Source organism: Eutrigla gurnardus, assembly GCF_963514095.1.
Source record: "Eutrigla gurnardus genome assembly, chromosome: 19".
In the NCBI taxonomy this organism is placed as follows: Eukaryota; Metazoa; Chordata; class Actinopteri; order Perciformes; family Triglidae; genus Eutrigla; species Eutrigla gurnardus.
This window is the reverse complement of record NC_139930.1, coordinates 14,189,867-14,213,464: the sequence shown is the minus strand read 5'-3', so window position 1 is coordinate 14,213,464 and position 23,598 is coordinate 14,189,867. Positions and strand designations below refer to the sequence as shown.

Sequence of the window (23,598 nt, the reverse complement as noted above, 5' to 3'; positions counted from 1 at the left end):
TATTTACCGACCATGCTGGAGAAAAAAAAAAACATGTGAGCTGCAGTGTCAGAGATGGCCTGTTTGTGCTCTGAAATAACACCGTGCTGCCTCCTAAAAGTAGGGTCTCATTATTTGCACAGGAAAAGCTTCTTTGGTGGATCCTTTTCTATGTTTTGTCCTCCTTCGATCTGCCACCTGTCTACATTAATCTGAGGCTCTCCGACCATAGGAAGGCTAGTTGCTAGGTGATGGCCCTCGACAAGTGATTACCAGGGGTCTAATGAGCTTGCAGCCGAGAGTATGACCAACCCAGTCTCAAAGGGACAGAGCTCCAGTCTGTCTACCTGAGAGCAGTTATTTGTGTCTTTCAGCGCTCTATACCGTCGCCTGCAAACATAAAAAAACTCTGCTGGCTTAATTACATTGAGCATAACATAATAATACCTGCTCTTGCACTTGTTATGCAAATTAGTCTTTTGTGCTGGCTGGAGAGAACTGTACTGTAATAGTAAGGAATTAAGGCATAATGGCACAGCAGGACACTGGATCTGCCACAGCTGCCTGAAAATACCACTGCACGCCATCTATTCAGCCTTTGAAGTGTCAATCAGCTTATATGTTTTACATCAGATAAAGGATTTCATTTGTGCTATCGGTAATGACTCTGTGAAAGTCATGGGTTATTTGACTATTTAAGGCTGAAATCCCAAATGAAAACGTCTATAAACAGCACCGGAATGTGCTGATCAGAAGGGCAAGTGTGATAAAAAACCCTTTTTATCCTGGGGAGTTGATACAGATAGCGGCATATAGAGTACGCCGCTGGTGTGTGGTCTTTAGAAAGAAACGTGTGGGCGTTTTGACGTTCATCATACGTCACCGGAGCTCCCTTAATAAACTCTAGGGGTGGGAAAGCACTCAAGCAGCTTTATGCTATAAGTAAGGTGGTCTTGTTTTTCATATTTGTGTTTTAATACCATTTTCTACTTGTGCTCAAAATAATAATGAATCCAAAACACAATTAGACCTTCAATATGAGGACACAAGCTGCTAACTAAAAAAATATGAAAGAAGTTACCATCCCTTCATGCCCTTGCTTATTCGGTACGTCTTAAAAACATTCAGGAAAACTGGTTAATTATGGATTTAAGGTGTCAGGGACGCTAACTAAAACGAGCGGTAAGAAAGCGGATCTGCGGAATACATCGGCAACATTTGCTAATGCAATTTGTGTGACAGTAATCTGTTCTGAGAGAATGCCTTGCATGCGTGAGCGGGGGTAGAAATTGCAACGGTAAAAAGGTAAATTAAGTCTGGAACAGGAAAGCAAGGCTAAGTGGGTCATTAATGCATAAAATATGGTGGCGAGGCCCATTAAAAGTTGCGTCGGGCTACGGAGGGAAAGGGAAGCTGAGAGACATCCGAGACCAAGCTGCCGAAGCCAAGTGTATCATTTATAGTCATGTTGGCGAGGCTGGCATTAATGAATGTAGCTGCCAGGGATAAGTTACACTGCTAACTAACGTTTGCCTGAGCCTGAATCAGCGATTTGCCTCCAGAGAAGACGAGAAGAGAGAGGGAGGAGGCAGGGAGAAACACAGAGAGAGAGACGGGGTCAGAGTTTGACAGATGATATCTTACACTAGCATCACCACTTTGGAAAAACATTCAATGACAGACAAGCTTACACACGGTTTGTCCTACATTCATATTTGCAATTTAAATCCGATTTATAGCATCAGCAACTGCAAGTGAACTCAATTACTACCACTCTACTACTCCGCACATTCATGCGCACATTACAGCACAGCCTGCAGGGCATCGTTTACGCGGCAACATATACCGTCTCAATTATCCAATGGGACGGTGCAGTTACAGAGGTTAATAGGGGACGGCGGCGTCTCTTCTTCTCTCACACAAAACACAGATTGGAAATAAGAACAAAGACGGCGGCAACCACAGGAAGACGGAGAGGGAGAAACAGACATTAAGTAGGGTGAATAGAGGAGAGAATTATGTTGCAAAGGATGACAGACATATGAGTGAAGGCCGTGGGTAGATGCATGGAATAAAAAAAGAAAAGAACAGAATAATTGGCAAGAAAAGAAAAAAAATTAGAAAAGCACGACCTCTAAAAATACTGGAGGTGATCAAAGATCAGGAAACTGCGTCTATATGGGTTCAGGAAGTTTCCTCTCAGCTATGTTCAAGCCAAAAGGTGTCCGTCTAAATCGTGAGCGATACACTACACTGCCTACACTTTTTCACAGAAAGTAAAAGCACTGCTTAGCGAACTGAAAGTGCTTGAATAGAGCCAAGGTAATGCTTACTGTTCATCAGGTCAAGGGACAATCTCAGGGAGAGACAGCACAATTAGGAGAACTTTTTTGCTTTAGTTAATCTAATCTGATTTCTTTAATAAAACACTGTATACTGCGTTTATGTGTATTTTCAGGATGGAAAACAAATACAGGCCCAACCTCACACCATTCATTATAGCAGGGACGGACAAAATAACAAGAAAATAGCCTTTGTGGAGATATTGTTTGTATGGAAGGTTATCCAAGTATATAAGTGTATAATATTCATGAATTATCCGATCACAATTCTTTTCATTCCTATTTTCTATAGATGCTAAAGTAATAGCTGTTAGATATAAAGCTGAAGAAAAAAAAGAAGATTTCTTTGCCATTTAACCTGTGGCGACTCATCAAACCATAGTTGAAAGGCGTGCGACTAACTCGCACCTTGAAAGGAAAACACCGTCTACCTGATGGAAAGGGTCCTTCCTCATGTTGCGGCTGGCCAGTGGCTCATCAAAAGGGAACACCACAGAGTAGTTTTTAGCGTACGACTCGTGGCTCCTCTCTCTGATCCAGCTTGTGTTGTCTGTCAGCGAGTTATGGAAACGCCTGAGACAGGAGGGGAGAGGAATCGACAAGATTAATGCTCATTAAAAGACACAATCATGCCAGACTTCATTATTCTGGTTCCTGCTGTCCTTTTGATGAAATGCCAAAACAGAGACACTTTGTACAGCGGCGTCATACCTTTTGTGCTTTACCTCTGTAGGTTTATATACTAGTCTGTGCATCGACGTACCTGATGTCGTATCCATACATGTCCTTTTCAGGGCGGCCGTGTATGATCCAGTGAGCCAGCTCTCTACCACAACCACCTCCCAGCATCATGCCTGACAAAAACACACAGATGGACACAGAAATCGTCATGAATAGCATCTTATAATCAAATTTCCTTATGGAAACATGTGAACTAATGCTGAAACATTGGATCAGTCGATGACATTCTCCCAAACCCGGAGAACCTGCATAGCTGGGTTATGGCAAACATTCCAGCAAGCCAACTGTGCCACACAACGGTCACCTTGAAGCATATTCACATTCGCTGCATGAAGGTGTTGGGGATACGGGACGCCACGACCTCGCCATGAAAGGGCTAAATATGCAGACCTTGTAACAGAGTGCTGGAGAAATGGCTGCAGAACCTGCTGTGTCCAGTCAAAGAACATTTTGGAGGCTGCTGAAAAGGCCTTGCAGTGGTTGTGGATCAGGAAGGGGAGCAGTGTGCCACGTGCACAGTGTGTGGGGTCACTCAGGCGAGGCCGTGTGATGATTAAAGACCCGAAACACCCGATGACCAGCCAAACGCAAAAAGGCTATATTTCCTGGATTCCCTATAATATTATTCTTGAATGTGAGGATTTGACTGAATATCTTTCAGTTTTCTTATTTCTTGGAAATAAGCCTGCATTTGAATAATCAATTAATTGCTGAAATGCCAGACAAAAGAGAAAAATAACAGACAAATTCACTGCTAATGAAAATGATTGTCAGTTGCAGAATCAAAGCAATCTGTCACAGATTACTGCACAGGTTGGGGAAATAAGAGTGGAACATCTTAGGGACCTCTCCTCCCTTCTCTCTCACTGATTGCCTGTCTGGAGGACTCGGGAGTATGTCTCATCAATTTGGAGAAGTGAAGAGATTGTGTCCTCTGCAACAGCCTGTAAAGGTCATATGACCTACAGAGGATTGTTGTGACCTTTGTTGCATAATCTGACCCATGCTCACAGCTACCCCTAAGCAAACTGACCTCATCAACAGCTGCAGCCTTTTTTTTTCCCCCCAGCACGCCGCAAAAACAAAGATGGCGATTCAACATTTTGTCCGTCCAATCCCAAAACTGCTGGGTTAATGAGCTGCTCCCTTTAAGCAACCCGTATCTTGTGTTGCTGGTAATTTGCATGTGTGTGTGTGTTGTGTGCCCGTACACACACACGCTTGCATGGGCTGCAAACACAGCATCAATATGCAGCAGCATGATCATTCTGTCCTTGCATTCCTCCTTCATCCCTCCATCTCCCATCTCTCGCAGCGTGCCCTCTGCCTTTATCTCTCATCGCTTCACTCATCTGCAGACACTCCCGGGCAAGCCTGGGTGGATGTCTGAATGGTGGGACGGGTGGATGGACGGGAGCAGGGGTGGAGAGGGATAGAAGGGGGGGATTATAGAGTTCTCCCAAGACAATGTGGGGACAACTAAGAAGGCGAGGTGGCACTGATAAATGTCACCCAAGACGACTACGCTGATGTGTGAGGCGAGATGTGTAGCTTCCACTCATCCCATCATCCGGCCTCCCTACTTCCCCTCCCCGTCCTCAGTGTCGCTACCTCGCTCTGTTAGTGTGCGTTTACGCCGTGCAAACATCTGTTCCTTTCTGTGTAACAATCACTCCATGTCCTCTCTTCTGTATGGCGTTCAGATTCTTTTTTAGATAGTTGCCGTCTCCCTTTCTTCTGACATTTACAGCGATGCCGCGAGTGAATGGAAAAACGCTTTGAAAACCTTCAGAATTGATTCATCCTTCTTTAATATCTATGGGAGGTGCTCAGCTCCGTGTTTATGAGCAACATGGTGATACAGTTGAGGTGCAGCAGTAAAAAAATCATTTAAGAACCATGAACAGAATAACTAAATGCGCTCAAAGTTCATCAAGATGGTTTTGACAACAAGAAAAAGTTACTTAAGGTTGCTAAGTAACAAAAAACAACTTCTACAAGTAATCATTACGGATTACGATCAGGCTGATGGAACGAATAAGTGTCTGGGAATTAGATAGCAAGGGAGCAGGTGCTCAAATGCAACAAGGATCAGTAACAAAAACACAAAAGGAACGTGTGTGTGTGTGTGTGTGTGTGTTAAAACAACAATATGCTCACTCATTAGAGCTCTCTGTACATCCTAACCTCTTGTAATAACCACTTTAGAGCTCGACCCTGTGGTCTTTTGCACTTATGCAGAGAAAAAAAACTGTCCGTTAACGCTGATGGCAATTACTTTACCCTTTACGCCCCCTCTCGCTACATGTTTCAGATCGCTGGGATACTCACATGCCTCCCTGTCTAATGTCAAAGGTAAGTAATGGATTGACTTGGGTTGTTGTTTGTGTGAAGGGGAGAGAGAGAGAGAGAGAAAGTTCTCCATTATTCATGCGCGTCTTGAGAGTGTCCACAGAGACGAGTGAAGTCTGGGTCAAAGTGTGGTTAAAAACACTCTTCGGACATCTTCGGCTTGCTTGTTTTCCCTCCTGCTTGTATCGCCACGTACTGAGGATTGCTTTGACCCTCCTGGCTCTATCATTTCACGGTTCCCTCAAGGGAAAGCTCGACGCCACAAAGTATTTGAAAGCATACAACTGCGAGCGATATGGATCATTTGCTACGACATTGATGCTCTGACCCAATTTTATCTTTACACTCTGGCGTCCCCGTGCACCCCTCATTTAACTCTCTCCATTTTCCCTTTTCTTCCCCCCAATTCCTCCTTCAATCTGTCCATTCCTGGAGCACTTACCAGCACTGTTGAAGCCACAGCCCAGGAAGAAACCTCTGACCTCCGGGGCTTCTCCCATCAGCGGCTTGTGGTCGGCTGTGAATGATTCTAAAAAGAGACGGCGAGAGAAATGTTGCAGATTAAAGTGGCAACAGACCTAACAGAGGTGACATACTTCCCCCAAACTTTGTGTAAAAGAACCTGAGCAAAGTAACAGGTAGAGCAAAAGCACATTAAAAGGCAGAAATATACAAGTATTATCATTATCAAGTTGATCTGAATTGAAAGACTAAAACACACGCGTATTATACACGTGATCAATTACCTACAAAGTGGCCAAATTAAACATATTTAACCTTTCACACATGACCCATTTCACTGTAATTCCAACCTTAATCCTAAACCGACCTTTTCAAGAAGTGCAATTACCAAAACCTTTCTACTGCAGGTTGTATGAGGACATGTAGGTACTCATGGAAACCGTAACACTCGGCTCACGATGGTATGTGCTCTATTGCTGGAGCGTTGCATGAGATATTTCACAGACGGATACATTTTAGTTTTAAATTAGAAGGTGTCCAATTTAAAAAGTGTCATGAACGTTGCTTGTTCCCTTTGGTATTAGATAAGGTCACTCTGCAGGAAAGCCAAAAATACTCAGCTCTAAGACATTTACAAGACGGGCTTGCAGGATTTTTCTGTTGAACTAGTGCACGTGTGCGTGAGACTACCTGGTCCACAGACGGTGGACTTGATGCCAGTCTCCTCCAGAACGGGAACTCTGTTGACTGCACCCTCAATGTGTTGCATGAAGACATCCCAGTCCAGGTCAAACAAGCTGAAGGCAAACTTATCGGACACCTGGGAAATCAAACACAGCAGAAATGCAAGTGTAAACGGATTTATTTTTTAATAAAAAAATGTTTATTAAAGTCACTTTACAGTAAAGCCAAATATAGTCTTGTTCATATTTCCCATAAAGCGAATCAGCATTATTGCAGTACATTGTTGGATGTTGATGCACCACCTTAAATCCACCGTCATCGAGACTGATCTCTATTTCCCTTTCCTTCAACAACACTCTTGACAAGAATGCCCTGACTAGAGTCCGAGTCACCACATGTCACCGTGGACCGCCAACAGGGCGAGCAAGTCACATGCACTGCAGCTGCAGCACAATCCTGTAGCATCTGTTGAATCGAATCCTTCTCTCCAGGGAACAGACATCTGTCGAATCCTTCTCAGTTCCCTGTCCAAGCTTTAATCATCCTCCCATCTGGACCTCTGCAACGCCCTCCTTGTCAGCCAAAAATGGAGAATTTAGCTCTTACAGCTCACGCCGTCGAGTGCGGACCGCCTCGCCTTAAAAATCCCTCCCCTCCTCCTCCACTAATCTGACTAACTCGGGGTGCTCAAATCGAAAAAGTCAAGTGCAACGTTGTGCTCTGTGCAGCTATTTTGTCTGTCGTGCATTTCTCCTGGCGCTGATCTGGTCAGCGCTCCACTTGAACTTCTCCACCATGACTCGTCGATGGTGAAATGTCATTCAGAAAAAGCAGTCAGTCTCTTATCACTTTGGATAAAAGCATCAACATACAGACTCAAATGTCAAATATAAGTGATTTTTTTTTAAATTGGAAGTCCGCAGTTGGACGTGCTGAAGAAGAAAACAGCTCCCATGGCTTTACAATTAGTTTTGATTAAGACTTGACTATCACAGGAATGCGCGAGGATGGCGGTAGCTGTTTTCAAAGTGTTTCTGCGTTTTTATTACCACGCACCGACGCTGAACCGGAGTATCTGAGGAGCAGGACGCCAAGCGTCTCTCAATCCCTCCCAAGCCATCGATCCTGCTCATCTCCGCTCAATAGGCGTCCTCTATTCTCTCCGTCTCCGCCTGCTAATTCTCCTTTCTGTATCTGCCGCTTTCTTCCTCCGTTCGCCTTAAGACATCAAAGCAACACTCGGCAGCAGAGCGAGAACAAAAGGAGCTGCTTCTGCATAAAGAAATCCTCTAAAATGTAGAAACCACTGAGGAGTCTGTGGACAGGCAGGCAGCCGGCCAGAAAAGACAGAAAGTCACAAAGTCAGGATTTTTTTTTTGCAGGACACTAATAATACTGTCTGGTGCCATTCATAAAAACTGAGATTAAATTATTTTCTTTACATATTTTCACCTGATATGGGGCTTGATAACTAACACCATGACGGACATCTTTACTCCTGACTGGTGTGGTTCCAGGATTCATTGTAAGAATAAATACATGAAACAGGAACAGGAAAAAGCAGAGATACCTGTCAAAATACCTTAACAAGCTGCTCCTCAAACCCGTGAAAGAACATCCATTAAGACGAAGACCACCTGTCCATTTAAAGGCTCTTATAAAGATCATTCTTCAAAGTCAACCAGCACTTAAAAGTATCAGAGCATGAGAGAACAGCCTGTACGATTATCTTCGAAAGAGTTGATTCAATCATTTTCCCTCATCTGCACAGCATTTTTGTGAATGCTTTGGTTTTTATATATTACGATGAAAGTGATTTCAACGGTAGCGGGGCTAATAATGTTAATTTTGTGAACGGCTATGGGGTCATTTAAATTAATGGGTTTATCACCTTTGGAGCGTGAGCTATGCTCATCAATCTTTATGTTATGCTCAAATGGATAACAACGCAATACTTAACAAAAAGCACTGAATCCATTAGGCCCTCCATTAGTATGGAAAAACAATTTATTTTATCTCTTTCTATTCAGCATATCAACCTTATTTATTTATTTAACCTTCATTTTGCCAAGACCCATTGAGAACTAGGTGTCATTGTTGATGGTGCCCTGGTAACATCCATCCATCAATCATTTGTAAGCGCTTCTCCTGTGAAGGGTTGCACCCTGGACAGGGTCGCCTCTCTATCAGTGCTGGCACACACACATTCACACCCATGCTCACACCTTGTCAAGTTGATCAGAGGATTGATAAAACTGTCGTGTCAGCACACAACTCCCCCTATAAACACAAATTGTCACGGTTACATTTCTCTTCACGAAAGAGTTTAACAAATGAGATATATTTTGTAAATTTAAGCTATTTGGTAGGCATATTTTAACCTTGGGACAGAGCCAGGTTAGCGGTTTCTCCTCCCTCTAAACTAACAACACACCCTTAGTCTGGCTCCGTACTTTAAAGGCATCGTTCAAAATGTCTGGGAAATGAGCTTGTTTGCTTTCTTGGCCAAGAGTTAGAGGCGATATGATTATATAACTCTCATGCTTGCACTCTGAATATGCAATAATCAAAAGCCAGTTAGCGTAGCTTAGCTTGGAGCGAGCTAAACACAAAGAAACAGCTACCAGTCTATATCCAAAGGTAACTTCATTTCGCATTTTACACTTCAGAGGTGCTGGCAGTCATATTTCTGACCTTCAGCGTGAACCAACCTAGCTACCCCTACTTCCAGTCTTTATGCTAAGCTAGGCTAGCTGCCTCCTGGCTACAGACATGAGTCGCATCAATCTTATCATCCAACTCTTATCAAGAACGCAAATTTAGCATAAAAGCATATTTCCAAATCTTTGGACTTGCAGTTTGCTGGTAACACTTAACAATTTCTACTGATACAAAGTTTTGAACGAGGACTTTTTTTTTTCTCATAAGTGAATCATTCTATAGAAAGATATTTCTACTTTTACCTGAGTAGGCTGAAGGACCTGAATACCTCCTTCTACCACAGATAAGTGAACGCACAGTTTTAAGAGTTCTTTTATGAATATGGTTTGGCCTCCAAGCTTATCCGGCAGCCAATAATGAAAACAAGGAAAAGAAAAACAGACAAAATAAGGTCAAACTGACAGAGTATATAAACACGAATAAACTGTAGCTGTCAGCTTCTTGACTGAAACATTTGATTCTATGTCAAACAAGTGCGTCATCACACTCACTCAGGCACATAGACAGTCAATACATGATGTTTCAGAGTCTAAAAGCTACCCACAGAGAATGAGACCATTCATCATTTAGGGATGTCAGCATTAATCAATGTTGCCATAACGGCGGTTACATAATATCAGTTTCGTAATCGTACAAAATCGTATAAAAGCTACGGTTTCTACGGTGTCATGATCCCTGCATTGTTGCCCTCTTGTGAGAGTCTGGTTTGTCTTGAGCGTGTGTAAAAATGTGCAACGGGAGCATTGATGCTTCGTCGAACACTGATGATGCTACACTGTGAACAACAAATCCTTGAGGAGAAGAGCTCGTAACATTGGGAGCACCGGAGCGAACGGCTAACGTAGAGTCGTCCCATTCAGTTATATATACAGTATATCCTTTATTTAACCAGGTAAAAAAAACTCATTGAGATTTAAAACCTCTTTTCCAAGAGTGACCTGGCCAAGACGGCAGCACACAAGCAGATCAGTTGCACAACACACAAGACATATATAAAATACAATCACACATGTTACATTATGAGGCGTTCGTTCTCTGCTCAGTAAAAATGAGTGGGGCAGGAAGGGAAATTATAACGTTATGTTGTGTCCAAATGTAATTTGTAAAATGTAGCTTTTGGCAAGAAACTTGAATAAATATACTTGTTTGAAAAATATGTTTTTACCGCAAATGAAATACATTATTAGAGAGGAAATTATGACCCGTTTAACTTCGGAACAGTGGCTCTACGCAGCTTAAAATATATAATTTAGTTTTTTGGAGTTTTTATTAAAAAAAATGCAATCTTTTATTTTGTAAACGCTTGAATAAATTGTGTTTTTATGCAAATAAACGAAGTAACTGTGATATTTACTTTTGACAATCACAATATCAAAATTCATAAAATAAAAGCTTACGTCATCCCAGAAGATGGGGTTTTGTTCATATCCACCAACAGACAGGGCGTCACCTTGGAGGCGCAGGTACACTGATGCATCATGGTCCCTGACATTTGGCATGTTCTGCAATGAGTGAAGTGGAAACATTCAAAACATGAGTTAGTCCAAAAACATGTTGTTTTAGTGACAATGATGGGCATATTCATAAAACAAGAGGAGGGTGAATTATAAGATTCCCAATCTTCAACCAAGAGATTACTTGCTTTGTCAGTTAGAACTTTAAAATAATTCATAATTAATACACATAATGGACTAAACATACAATAAAAACATTTTGAATAAAAAGTGAATCACAGTTCTTGGCTGATTTCATGTTAATCAATGAACTGGTTCATTTCAGCATAACTTTGCTCCTCACAAGGAAACCAAAACAATGATGGAAAAAAATGGGTGGAAATTTGCTGGAACAAAAGAAAATCATCATGCTGTTTATCTCCTATTAAAAAGCTAATTACTTCCCAAGTGCTTTTCAGAACTTTACACAAAGGCATAAATACATAAAAGGGGATACAATAGGGGAAATAGCAAACCATGAAAGTATTTACAGCTCCAGTGGCATAAACCATGACATGCCTTAACAAACCATAGGGTTTCTTTATGTAAGGTAGCAGCTACTGGCCCTCCATGAAATCTTCTTTCAAGAACACATGAGAGAGAAGCACTCGTCCCCTTGAGTCCGAATAAATATTATTGTATCTGTGTCTAATGAATGGTTACGCTTTATGTATGTTGTGTTATTCCACCCCCCAATTCTGTCATGAGTGCTTTTCATTCCATATCAATTGAGTCTGGTAGAAAAACAGAATACCAGTGAACAAGCTGACATTTGGAAACAGCACACTATATATAATAGCAGCCAAACTGCCGCTTCCCTCTCTCTTCTGTGCCGAGTACAGTGAGGCAGCGTACTCCCTGTGATCAACACTGGACTTCAATACACTCTGTACAGAGATAAAAAAATAAAAATAATTCTTCAGTTATCAGCAAGACTTTTAAATTTGAGGGCAAAAACCAATGTATCCACACAAACATGTGGTCATCAAGATATGTTTGACTTGACAATTTGCACACCCTGATGGGAACTGATTTCCCAGTGGCATCCGAATGCATCATTCTGTGTGTGTGTGTGTGTGTGTGTGTGTGTGTGTGTGTGTGTGGGCTGATGTCTGTACATGATGTAGCATTAATGCTGGTTAAGCTGCTCTTAAACTACATAACAGGGAGAAGCTCTGACAGCCCTGCTAATACCCCCGGCCTCTAGAGGATGAGCACAGTTATGCATGTGTACACTAACTAACAAACACACAGTTCACAATCATGCACACAGAGCCTCCCCCAATGTTCCCTTTATGCACATATCATCAGCATTAAAGGACACAAACAAAACAATCTCCCTTTCCTTCGAACACAAACAAGCAGGTCATTCCAACATTCACTAAAAATTAGAGGGGGAAATCTATGTCACAGTGCCCCCTTCTGGTCATACAGACTTAATACAGATGCTTTGTGTCTCAGCGGGGAATTAAATGAAGAGAATCCAAAATCCAAGTTATAGTACTGTATCAAATAATCATGTCATGTGTCATTATAAATGCAATCAGCTTTCATATGTACTTATGATGACGTTTTCAAGATAAACAATGAGAATAACTTTTATACAAGTTTTTAGAGAGGCCAAACCCTGGTCACATATCTGAAGGCTATCAGACAATCATGCTCTGCAAGTAAAAAAAATAAAAAAAAGAAAGAAAAAGAAAGCAGCAATCTCGAGGCCTTCAGGGCTTCAACAAGTCTTGCTTCCAATGATCAGCACCTCATCACAACCTTAAGTGTGCGTTACTTTTCCATTATGTTGGGTCTACGTTAACATTCCACATAAACAAAACAAATGATAGAAAAGCGCTGTTATAATAAGGAGATTTTGTTTTTAGTATAATATAACCACAGTCATGCTGTTCAGATATGACATATGGAAAGTCCTACCTGTATGCCTTCGATTCTCTCCGTCACCACATAGGCATGATGCATCGCAACAAGAGGCACCTTCACTCCGGCCATTTCCCCCAGCTTGGTGGCCCACACACCTGCACGAGGCACACAGAGACAAACATATCATAAGTATACCTGCTTTAATTTGAGATAAATGCAATTTAGGCAAAAAAATGCAAAAAAATTGCACCAAATTGCTCCCAATATCTCCCTGAGGAACATCAAGAATACCTCCCGTTGTGTAAAAAAAAAAGGTTTATCTTAGATGTCAGATAAAATCGGCTTAGTTGTCGTTGTCTGAATCTCACCTGCACAGTTCACCACACACGGCGTCTCGATGGTCCCGTGAGGGGTCTCCACTGCCTTCACCCTCTTTATACCGAAGTCATCTGCCCGTACTTGTACACCAGTCACAGGGCAGTTCTCGATCACCTGATTTAAAGATGCACATTCAAGATAATGTGAGTACCCGTATGCAACATAGACACACGTTATGACGGTTAATCAATCTAACATTAGAGCTCTTTTAATATCTGCTCACTGAGGCTGTGAACATGTTGAAGACCGTGCTGTGACACAGGTGGGGGTTCAATCGATTTCCCTTTTCCAATTCTGCCTTACTTCATAATTCTCTTCATATTAAATTCCTTGAAGATTTCTACTTTAGTATAAGATGAATGTAAAATACTTTTAACTGCTACAAACATATACGGTAGTTTATATAAGAGCAATAAATGCACATGCAGGCATATCGAGTATAACAGGCACCTTCATGCAATACAGCTAATGGAGACGGTGAGTAAGTTTTCCCCTCCTATGTGGGTGGAACTTATTTGCACATCATCTAAAAAGGCTAGTCACGAAATGTGTATATACTGTATGTTAATCTTATATTTTGTCCCCGTTTCTAGCCTACTTCTGTTTCTGCTCTGTTCACCGACCATCAAAAACATGCAGGCCTCAGATAGGATAACTATGTCGGTCTCAGATAGGTTAAGTATTAGGTTCTCAGGCTTTAGATCAGTTTAAGTATGGTGCTTTGTGTGACATATTTACTGCCATTCCAGATGTAATTTGTTTCGAAATAGAAATGAAGGTGAAGCTGTACACAAGGCTGTGACCTTGCTATCTCGGAATTATCTCGTTCAGATAACGGGGCTTTTTCTTTTGGAACGGCAGGTAGAAAAACAACTTCAACGTACAAGGTACATACAGTTTTTTAAAACAACCAAGATTAAGTTCTTTTTTTTCATCTTTAAATTTGTAGCATTTCTTTAAAAGTTATGTGCAGACGTCAAGTGGGTGGATACGGACGATTAACACGATGCAATATGATGTAAAGCGCAAAAAAGTAAGCAAATCAGAAGTGAAACTTAGATACATGCAAATGTATAAGCTCATAATTGGTATTTGAGCTTTTGGTGCCCTCGAGACTAAAAGTGCCTAAAAGAAAACGGGTATTAAAATCTAGAGCGATCAAGCCACAACCAGACATACAGCGTCGTATCCATGAATAGAACAAAAGACCAGCGTTACCATGGCTCCCCTGGCGGTGGCAGCTCTGCTCAAGGTGGTGCAGGTGCCTGCTGGGTCCATGGTGCCATCTTTTGGTACATACAGGGTTCCATACAGGTCATCAACATTCATCAGAGGATACAGGTCCTTGGTCTCCGCAGGTGACAGGACATGGGACTCGATGCCATAAACTTTGCCCAGCTAGAATTGAGGGGAGATTGCATGTTTCATCAGTTAGGATCTTGCCTCAGGGTGATTTTTTTTTATCGGTTATCAATATTTGTTTTGACTGAGGGTTGATGATCTCAATATTTTTGCTGCTTTTTTCATTGGTGGATCAATTTCACACCATGCACCACACCATTTGGTGAAGTTTCAAGGGATCTTTGAACCTCAAACACACATCAAGGCAAACAAAGTCTTTTCTCTGACAGTATGTGCTGCTGCCTTTCTTGGCCAGGTCACCCTTGTGAAAGAGGTCTTGATCTCAATGGGTTTTTTATCTGGTTAAATAAAGGTTATAATGTGGGTGTTAAGCAAAAAACCCAAATATTAATTTAGCTTTTTAAAGCCCAATGTAGTAGTTAAAAATGTTGTTTCACTCCATTCAAATATAATCCTTAAAAACTGCTTAGATGGAGCCTGTGGTGTACCTACACAATACATTTCTATCACTTATTGTTCAGGGGTCATTACCTTAATAATACAATTAGATTTTATATTCTTCTTAGTATTTTCTTCCATGTTTGACACAGAAGCTGAGTGTTGATATGAACGGTTTTAAAGAATATTTTATCATAATTACATTAATAAGAAACGGTTAAATCCACTGGGCGTTTGTTAACACTGCAACTTATTAAATGAGTTATTTGAATGAAAATGTTTTATTATTAATTTATTTTTATGATTTTTATTATAATTATATGATTATATCAGGCAGTGTTCCAAATGAGACACTACACCACATGAAAACCAGTTACACCAGTTACACCATGGCAATGGAAACACTATTACAAGATACAACTTTAATTTGCTCGCAGCACCCGAAAACCAAGCCATCTCGATTCTCACCGACATGAGACGCTTGTACTCGTCCAGCCTCTGTTTGTTGGAGGCAATGAAGAGTCCTCCGTTCTGGATCCAGCCTGTGTGGAGACCCGTCTCCTCCTCCAGGTCTTTGCTGATCACATTCCTGGTGTGGGCCAAGAGCTCTACCTCAACATCACTGGGACGGAGCTGCCACAGGAGGCCTAGTGAACATGGTTAAAACAGTACCAGTAAATGCTGCACTTAGAAGCACTCTACACTGCACTCACACATGTCCGTATTCTATATGGTTTGTTACCCGCAGTGTGCCAGGTGGTGCCAGCGGTCAGTCTGTCTCTCTCCAGCAGAACTACGTTGGTCATCCCCATTTTAGCCAGGTGGTAGATGGTCTGGCAGCCCAGACTGCCTCCTCCGATCACCACAGCATCCGCTGACCTGAGGCAGGTGGCAGATAACTTCAGGTGAGCGGAGGACATGACTTTCAAAGTGGGACAAGGACACTGCTACTTAGAACTCAAACCCACGACACGACTCACTGAATCAAACCAAGTCACAAACAAATGGTCCTTTTAGTTTGACATTTTGGGAAAAAATGTTTTGCCTGAAGTTAAAAACTGAAGTATCCTCATGATTGAGTAGATTATTTTACATATATCAAACTGACAGTCACATGTATATGTTTTCAGAGCAATTACAATCTGTTCAGGCCTTGGAGAGGTCATCATGACCATTATTCCTCCATCAACTGGTCCATAACGTATTGAAATGGTGTGCCTATTCTTCACTATAAAACACATCATAAGAATTCAAACAGAAGCTGGTTAAATTGCAAAAACCTGCTGTAAGTTTACAGTCACTTTAACAGCAAATAATACAGTAAACGAAAAGCATCCATCCACAAAGCGAACCTGGGTAAGGGTTTAGTGGGTCCAGAGGAGGGTCCATCCTCTTGTTTGAGGGTCTTCTCGTAGGGAACACTCTTTTCCTGGGTGGGCTCTGAGCTGTAGGACCGAGCAGTTGTCCGGCATAAGGGAGAGAGAGGAGGGCGCACTGCCGACACCACCCGCCGAACTGCGCTCCCAAGGAAGGCCATGGCCCCTGTGGTCAGAAGACACAAAGGCAGAAACATATGTGGATTGTATTGCACAGAAGATCATAGCAATGTCTTCATTCTGGTTGCAGAAGATACAAAGCAGTGTTGTACTGTATATCAGTTGTTCCAATCGTCACATTGCGGTCATGAGGGGGATTGTGAGGGATTGCTAGAGTGATCCAAACCTGGTGACTAAATTATACTATTAGTCATTTGTCCTACTCAGCTATGTTTTTGATGGTAATAGGCAAATATCCGCTCTGTAACTGACCAGAGGCACCAAGGAAATATTTGCATAAACTGCTGGAGAAGAGACAGCTTATCTTCCAAGTACACACTCTCAAATTAAATAAAAGTTTATTTATGCAGTGCTTCATTTGTGTAGTGATTCATTTGTGCAGTTCTACTTTATATGCAGTAGAATAACAGAAACTACATAATGCAGTGTAACATATACTGACTGTTTTAATACAGCTGTAGGTCAAGCAACATCCAGCACTCCAGTGAAGCAGCCTGTAGCAGGTGACTTCTGTTAATTGTATGTCAGATCTGTATTTATGTTACTAATACCAATATATGACCATGAACATATAATGCAACATGTACATTTATTCAGGTTGATAAAAGACACATTAAAGCTAGAATATCTTATTCCCATCAAAACTAAAATTTAAACCTTTTTTTCCCCACTCGGATGTGTTTTTTCCCTATTGTGTTTTTTTTTTTTTTTTTTAACGTTTATTTGATAGGGACAGATACAAGTCATGTGGATTGTGCAACAATCCAACAGAAAGCATCATAGCATTTATAGCCTTAGCTAATTTCCAATGCCCGTCCCTAGGGGGGCTTTTAAAATAATGGATAATGAGGAAATGTATGAGTCATTGTGTATCCTTAATAAAGTATTCATATTAACTACAGTTGCATGTATGCTTGGATTTGCCTGAAGGTGAAGGCACCTGGGGCACCCAATCTTAATTTTGCCCAGGGCAACAAAAACGACTAGAGCCGGCCCTGGCTGAACACTGAAAACAAAATTCCTCTTATGGAAAACAAGGGTCAGTGTGTTATATGATCAAACACACACAATGCACATGCAATCCAACCGCATTATTTCTTCATGCTATAGCTGTTGCATTCAATGCTCCCCTCTCCGGAAAACCGGATTCCACCGCTGAGATACATTGAAGTAGCCCAACCAGTCGGCTTGCACGTAAACGCCAAGTCCCAGAATAACGACCGGAGCAGCTGCGAGGCTAACGTGGCACAAACGCGGGGTGTGTGATCTCTTTACACCAACAGGCACCGAATAAAAGCCGCTAGTTCCTCCATACAGCAACTTAGTATAGGAGAGCAGTTCGGTCCCCCACCCTCCATGCACACTTCGACCCCATGCACAGTTACACACTCGGGTTCACCAACTCTCGCGGGGGAGAAAATACACCAGATGACTTCTGAAGAAGTGGAAAAACAAACAGTTTGCGGAAAGATTGGAGGAGCAACAAAAGAACGGACCCAATACTTACGTTTGTCAGAGGCAGACCGCGTTCAAATTCTTTGCTGCAGCTCAGTAGCTCACTCGCTCGCTGCTGTCAAGATCACTTCCTGTTTTCACAGTCCCGCGCGCACAGCTATAGAGTCGTGCGCGTGTGTATGATGCAGTATATGTACACACAGTATACGTGTAATGGGTTCCCTCACTTCAGTAAACCCGTGTTGATTAACTCGCGAGCGATACTTGATATAAGGAAGCTGTTCACGCGTGTTTGTTCATTCATGTGCACGAGATAAGTTTGCTCCCGGTCTTGGGCACCGTCCAACCGGAATTTAGGAGACAGCGGTACCTTAATAAACCCCACCTCATTAGAACACGTCAGCACGCAAACACTGTTGTTCAACAGTTTTATTTGAGTTTGGGTTTGAGTCATAGGGAAATACTCAGAAGCAGTGTTTCTCCAGGATCAGCTCATCCAGGGGTGTCATATCTTATCCAATAAGGGCTGGTGTGGGTGCAGGTTCACCTGATTCAACTAATTAACTATGGTCTTCACTCAGAGTTTGCATGTTCTCCCCGTGTCAGCGTGGGTTCTCTCCGGGTTCTCCGGCTTCCTCCCACAGTCCAAAGAAATGCATGATAGGGATAGGTTAATTGGTGACTCTAAATTGCCCTTAGGAATGTGAGTGTGAATGGTTGTCTGTCTACATGTCGGCCTTGTGATGGACTGGCGACCTGTCCAGGGTGTACCCCGCCTTCACCCAATGTCAGCTGGGATCAGCTCCAGCCCTTCAACCCTGAATACAGGATAAGCGGTAGACGATGGATGGATGGTCTTCACTCAGGACCTTGACTTGGATCAGGTGAGGTAGTGCTGGGCTCAAACTAAAACCTGCACCCACACCAGACCTTCTTGGATCAGGTTGGACACCCCTGAGCTGAACGATCTGGCATGCTTCATGGATATAAGGTGATCGGATCCAGATCAGGCGTGAGCGTGCAGACTTTACAAAGATTAAAGACATTTCCTTACAATTTAGTGGACATTTCCTTTGGATTTATCATGGTTGTGAATAAAATCAAAATCATCTTTCATCCATATATTGCCTTTTTTATACCCTTTGTTTATCCTTTATTTCAAAACCGGAAGTCACACTTCGATCCTTCCGCTAACTTTGAACAGTCAATCTATTTTCTAATGGGTTTCAAAATAATGACAATTTAAAAACATTCTAATCTTTAGTACGGCACTGCTATGACTCCATACTCAGCCACCTTGACTGTGGACACAGTACTCAAGGAAACCCTCTGGAAAAAGCCTGTATAAAATACTAATAGCAGTTTCCTGGATGTGACTCCAGCTATATGAGCATTTGCTTAGCTCTCTGACTGACTGCATGCCCAGCTGGCCCCTGTCGTCAGTCGCTGAGGTCAAAAGGGAGCAGATGGGGTCGTGCTGCTATTTTATAGTGCATGCGTGCGACCACCTGATATGCCTCAGGATGGGGTAAGCCAATTGCAGCCCGTTAGAGGGCTATGCATGTACTCATATATCTGGAATACATCCAGGTAACTACCACTTACAGGAGATGAGAATGAAAACTTTTTGAGAATGTTCAGCCAAAGGAGAAACACAAGAAAGTCGACATGTTGTTTGTTCAGTGTAGATTAAATTGTATTTGCTGTGTGTGGCTGTGTGTGTTGAGGGGATGTCACAGCAGCAGCTGTTGTTGAGAGGCATCACAGTCCAGAGACCAAACCAAGCAGAAGTGGAACATCAGATAGAAGTGTGTGTGTGTGTGTGTGTGTGTGTGTGTGTGTGTGTGTGTGTGTGTGTGTGTGTGTGTGTGTGTGTGTGTGTCACTGCATACATAGTCGTGGTGATCTTAAAGCACATGAGAGAATAAAGGGTGATATGGGAAGAACTGAAACAACCCTGCCAAAGCAACTAGAGTATGAAACCTTGTGCTCTGCATTGAACTATATGCAATGTTCCACCTGCTATAGATATGGGAAAGATTACCGAAACACTCACTCCTAGCCTGTAAAATTTCATTTTAACATACCCCAGTCTATCAGCTGACTCCTAGCAAGGGGTGAAATCTCTACTTGAATACTGAATGTATTTATTTGTAGTTGGAGACTGTGGGCTCAAGTGACTCAAGTTACTAGTAAACTTGGTTCAGTTTAGTGATTAACTCAGGACAGAATTTCAACACCTCTACTGCCAAGCTGATGAATCCCCACCTCCAAGCACGCAGCCAGTAAGGCGCTGAGTTGTGGTTTCCTCCTGTGAGAGGCGGTCCTCTCCAGTTGGTACAGCCTTGAGCAGCAGAGGAGCTTAATCTCAAAGCTGCAGCCAATCTCTCTATTTTGTCTACGTGTATGTGTGTGTGTGTGTGTGTGTGTGTGTGTGTGTGTGTGTGTGTGTGGGTGGGTGGCTTTACCGGTTTAAGACAACCTTTGAACTTTGATATAATATCTGAAACCCTTTCAGGTCGCTCAATAACCAAGTTTCTCACACGCACACAAACCTTTTCCATATATGTTTCAAACATGTAATACAAATTGTTTTGTTAAGTTTAAAGCAGATGTCTTAAATAAAGATTGAGGCAATAAATGACTGAGGTATTGTTGCAACATTGTTTCTGCACTATTTGAACCCTGCTGACCTTTTGCAGAGCAGTTCGCCTGTCCATAACCATGGTAACCATGGTAACGTGGTGCAGTTATAAGAGCTGTTTGTTAGATAGGCCTAACGTTGTTTACTTGCAGTTAGCATTGATGGACTTATATATATTATATATATAAATATATCGATTTGGTTTGGCTCCCACAGTCCAAAGACATGCAAGATGGGGATAGGTTAATTGGTGACTCTAAATTGCCCATAGGTGTGAATGTGAGCGTGAATGGTTGTTCGTCTCTACATGTCGGCCCTGCGATAGACTGGCGTCCTGTCCAGAGTGTACCCTGCCTTCGCCCAATGACAGCTGGGATCGGCTCCAGCCCCCCCGTGACCCTAAATACAGGATAAGCGGTAGAAAATGGATGGATGGATTTGGTTTGGTTTGAATTGTAACTCACGCCAACAACAAGACCATAAAAATTTGACCAAACCAGTGATTTTACTTTGAAATTTCCGGGGGGAGGGGGGGACAGCTGGGATCGGCTCCAGCCCCCACCCCCCCCCAGAGCGCCACCTGATGGTACCTGGAAATATGTTTTTACACTTTTACATCTCCTTTTAAGAGATTGAAAACCTTTAACTTTGACGTACCTGCATGAAACCTTGTAGGTACATAGATCATGTAGAGATGTACAAAAAAGCCTCTGGACCCATGCCCTAAAATGTACAGGAAGTCAGCCATTTTGCATTTTATATGCTAATTGAAGCGATTTTTCGCCTTTTTCATGCAGTATATTTTACCAAACTCCTCCTACAGGGTTGTTCTGATTACTACCAACCTTTGTGAGCCTGTTCCAGAGGCCTCAACGATGAAAAATCATCAAAAGGTCTTACATAAGTCAAAGGGCGTGGCCAGGACGACGCCACAAACACGGATGAATTTCATGCTTCGCAACACTCTAAACTGATATAACTTCAGTGTCCATTGTCCGATCTGGTTCAAACTTCTCACGCTTGATGAGAGTCCCCCCCTGAACGTGTCTGCACTACAATTTTGACACACAATCAGAGCGCCACCTAATGGCGACATGAAATGTCACGTTTTTACACTTGTATAAGGTCCCAGTGTCTTGGAGACTTTGCACCCCAGTCGAGCATGATGACTTCAATCGTCTGATACGGTGATGGACACGACGATTCAGGCAAGGGACTACCGGCTGCGTGGCGGTGGCTGTGGACGACCGGCAACGTGGCCAGGCCAGGCGGTCCAACACTGAAGGCGGTCGTGGCACTAACCGAGTTGCGTGTATGCGAGGGCCCGTGCATCACTGCTCGTTTTAATTATATCAGCTTTTGTCCCTATCTGTATACCTTTTTTATTCACCCATACCCATATAAATATCCTTATGTTGATTATCAAATGGCTGCTAAGCGACGCCTGCTGTCTTGGTTAATTGGTGAATAATAACAAAAAAATATTTTCGATTTGATGTTTCCTGTTGCATGTGGGCAAACCTGGCAACAACATCAGTCAGGATATTTTATTACTAGTGAAGTTATTACATTATTGGGTTTTATTACATTATCAATTGAGTTAAGTGTGTTATTACATTTTCAGGAATTATTACATTATAGGGTGCTACATGGCAAGCTTAATGTCAAAGGCATGAAAAAGTATGTCAGTGTTATCAAGTTCATTTTCAGGTTTATTTATCATTAATAAAAACAAAAAAATGTGGACATAAAGTGATTGTGGAGGAGAGAAATGTAAAAGTATATGTTTCAAACTTTGCAAACAAGAAATGTAACTGCTATAAATTAGACTAAGAACCATCTTTTGTTACCGATGATGATCTAAGGGAGCTAAGAGGCCTCGCTCCTGATGCAGCTCTCATTATGGACCTCAGCGATAAAGATTTTGCATCTGAATCAGACACTGAAACAAACTGAGTATGAGCTGATGTGAAATGAAATCTCTCAGGAGACTGAACCTATTACAACAAACATTGTTTGACTTATTATTAAAGACCAGAAGAGGAAAATCAAGACAGAATCATTGCTTTTTATAGAGGAAGTAGATCAGATTGCACTTGAAAATTGCATTTCCTCCTCTGTCACCTGATCACACCACTAAAAAAGTGGAGCACCATCTGCAGGTTCTTCTTGTCTGTGGACAAAGCCATCTCCAAAAAATCTGCAGACGTGGAGCGGTTCATATTACTATTTCATAAGGCGTCATCTGCCCACCACGAGAGAAATCTAAGATAAATGTTGTTGCAGCCTCTGGATGTTACCACTAGAGGGCGGTTGCTTCTATGTAAATTTAACTGGCTCCTCACTTTTACCCAACTTCAGCGGTTCTCATCGATAAGATGCAGAGAGCGATTCTAGAAACTTTCTGTTTATTACTGATGGATAATTAAATAAATAAACCATTGTTGCTGTAAACATGGAAAAATGTTGAAAATGCGACACTGTCTTCTTCATCCTCCTCTGCTTCATCTTCCTCCCTTTCTGACACACACACACACACACACACACACACACACACACACACACACACACACACACACACACACACAGACAGAGATGTGCTGATAGTAAGGTGTCATTGCTATGTGTAACCAGTAGAGGGGGGCCGAGGGACTGCCCCACGTTGGGCACTCGGGATGAGGGGCACGGAAGAATAATAAAGTGACGAGCGGGTTAGCTCATGAAAGACAAACGTCTGGTTCATTGAAAAATGATGAACAAAACATGGTGCCAGGAAGATTGCGTTGCTGCTCACGGTAGCGGGTCCCCAAGCCATCGAAGTCTTCAACACCTTCGAGTTCGACGAGCGTGACGACAGCGGTAAATACGACAAAGTTGTTGAAAAGTTCGAGGCACATTGCTCGCCGAGAAAAAAACACAGTATATGAGAGGTACGTGTTCCGTTCCCGGATGCAGCAGCCGGAAGAGACTTTTGATTGCTTTGTGACGGATTTAAAACTGAAGGCGCAGTCGTGTGATTTTGGGCAGCTGAAAGATTCCATGATCCGTGATCAAATTGTATATGGGATCCATGATAAACGGACGAGGGAACGGCTGCTGCGGGATCCTCAGCTGAC

The 23,598-nt window shown here is 42.3% G+C and overlaps 1 protein-coding gene across 1 annotated transcript in view; it reads right to left on the bottom strand.

The window, feature by feature from the left end:
- The window catches only part of sardh (sarcosine dehydrogenase), a 31,344-nt gene extending 13,325 nt beyond the window's left edge, over positions 1-18,019 (bottom strand). Inside the window, exons 1-12 of the mRNA XM_084035854.1 lie at positions 17,891-18,019; positions 16,180-16,369; positions 15,570-15,706; positions 15,296-15,474; positions 14,246-14,425; positions 13,018-13,141; positions 12,704-12,804; positions 10,679-10,783; positions 6,567-6,696; positions 5,857-5,943; positions 3,085-3,175; positions 2,753-2,894 (exon numbers count right to left, since the gene is read on the bottom strand). Coding sequence (XP_083891980.1) covers positions 2,753-2,894; positions 3,085-3,175; positions 5,857-5,943; positions 6,567-6,696; positions 10,679-10,783; positions 12,704-12,804; positions 13,018-13,141; positions 14,246-14,425; positions 15,296-15,474; positions 15,570-15,706; positions 16,180-16,364 — 1,461 coding nt within the window. The 5' untranslated portion in view covers positions 16,365-16,369; positions 17,891-18,019. The remainder of the gene's footprint in view (positions 1-2,752; positions 2,895-3,084; positions 3,176-5,856; positions 5,944-6,566; positions 6,697-10,678; positions 10,784-12,703; positions 12,805-13,017; positions 13,142-14,245; positions 14,426-15,295; positions 15,475-15,569; positions 15,707-16,179; positions 16,370-17,890) is intronic.
- Positions 18,020-23,598: the final 5,579 nt, after the last annotated feature.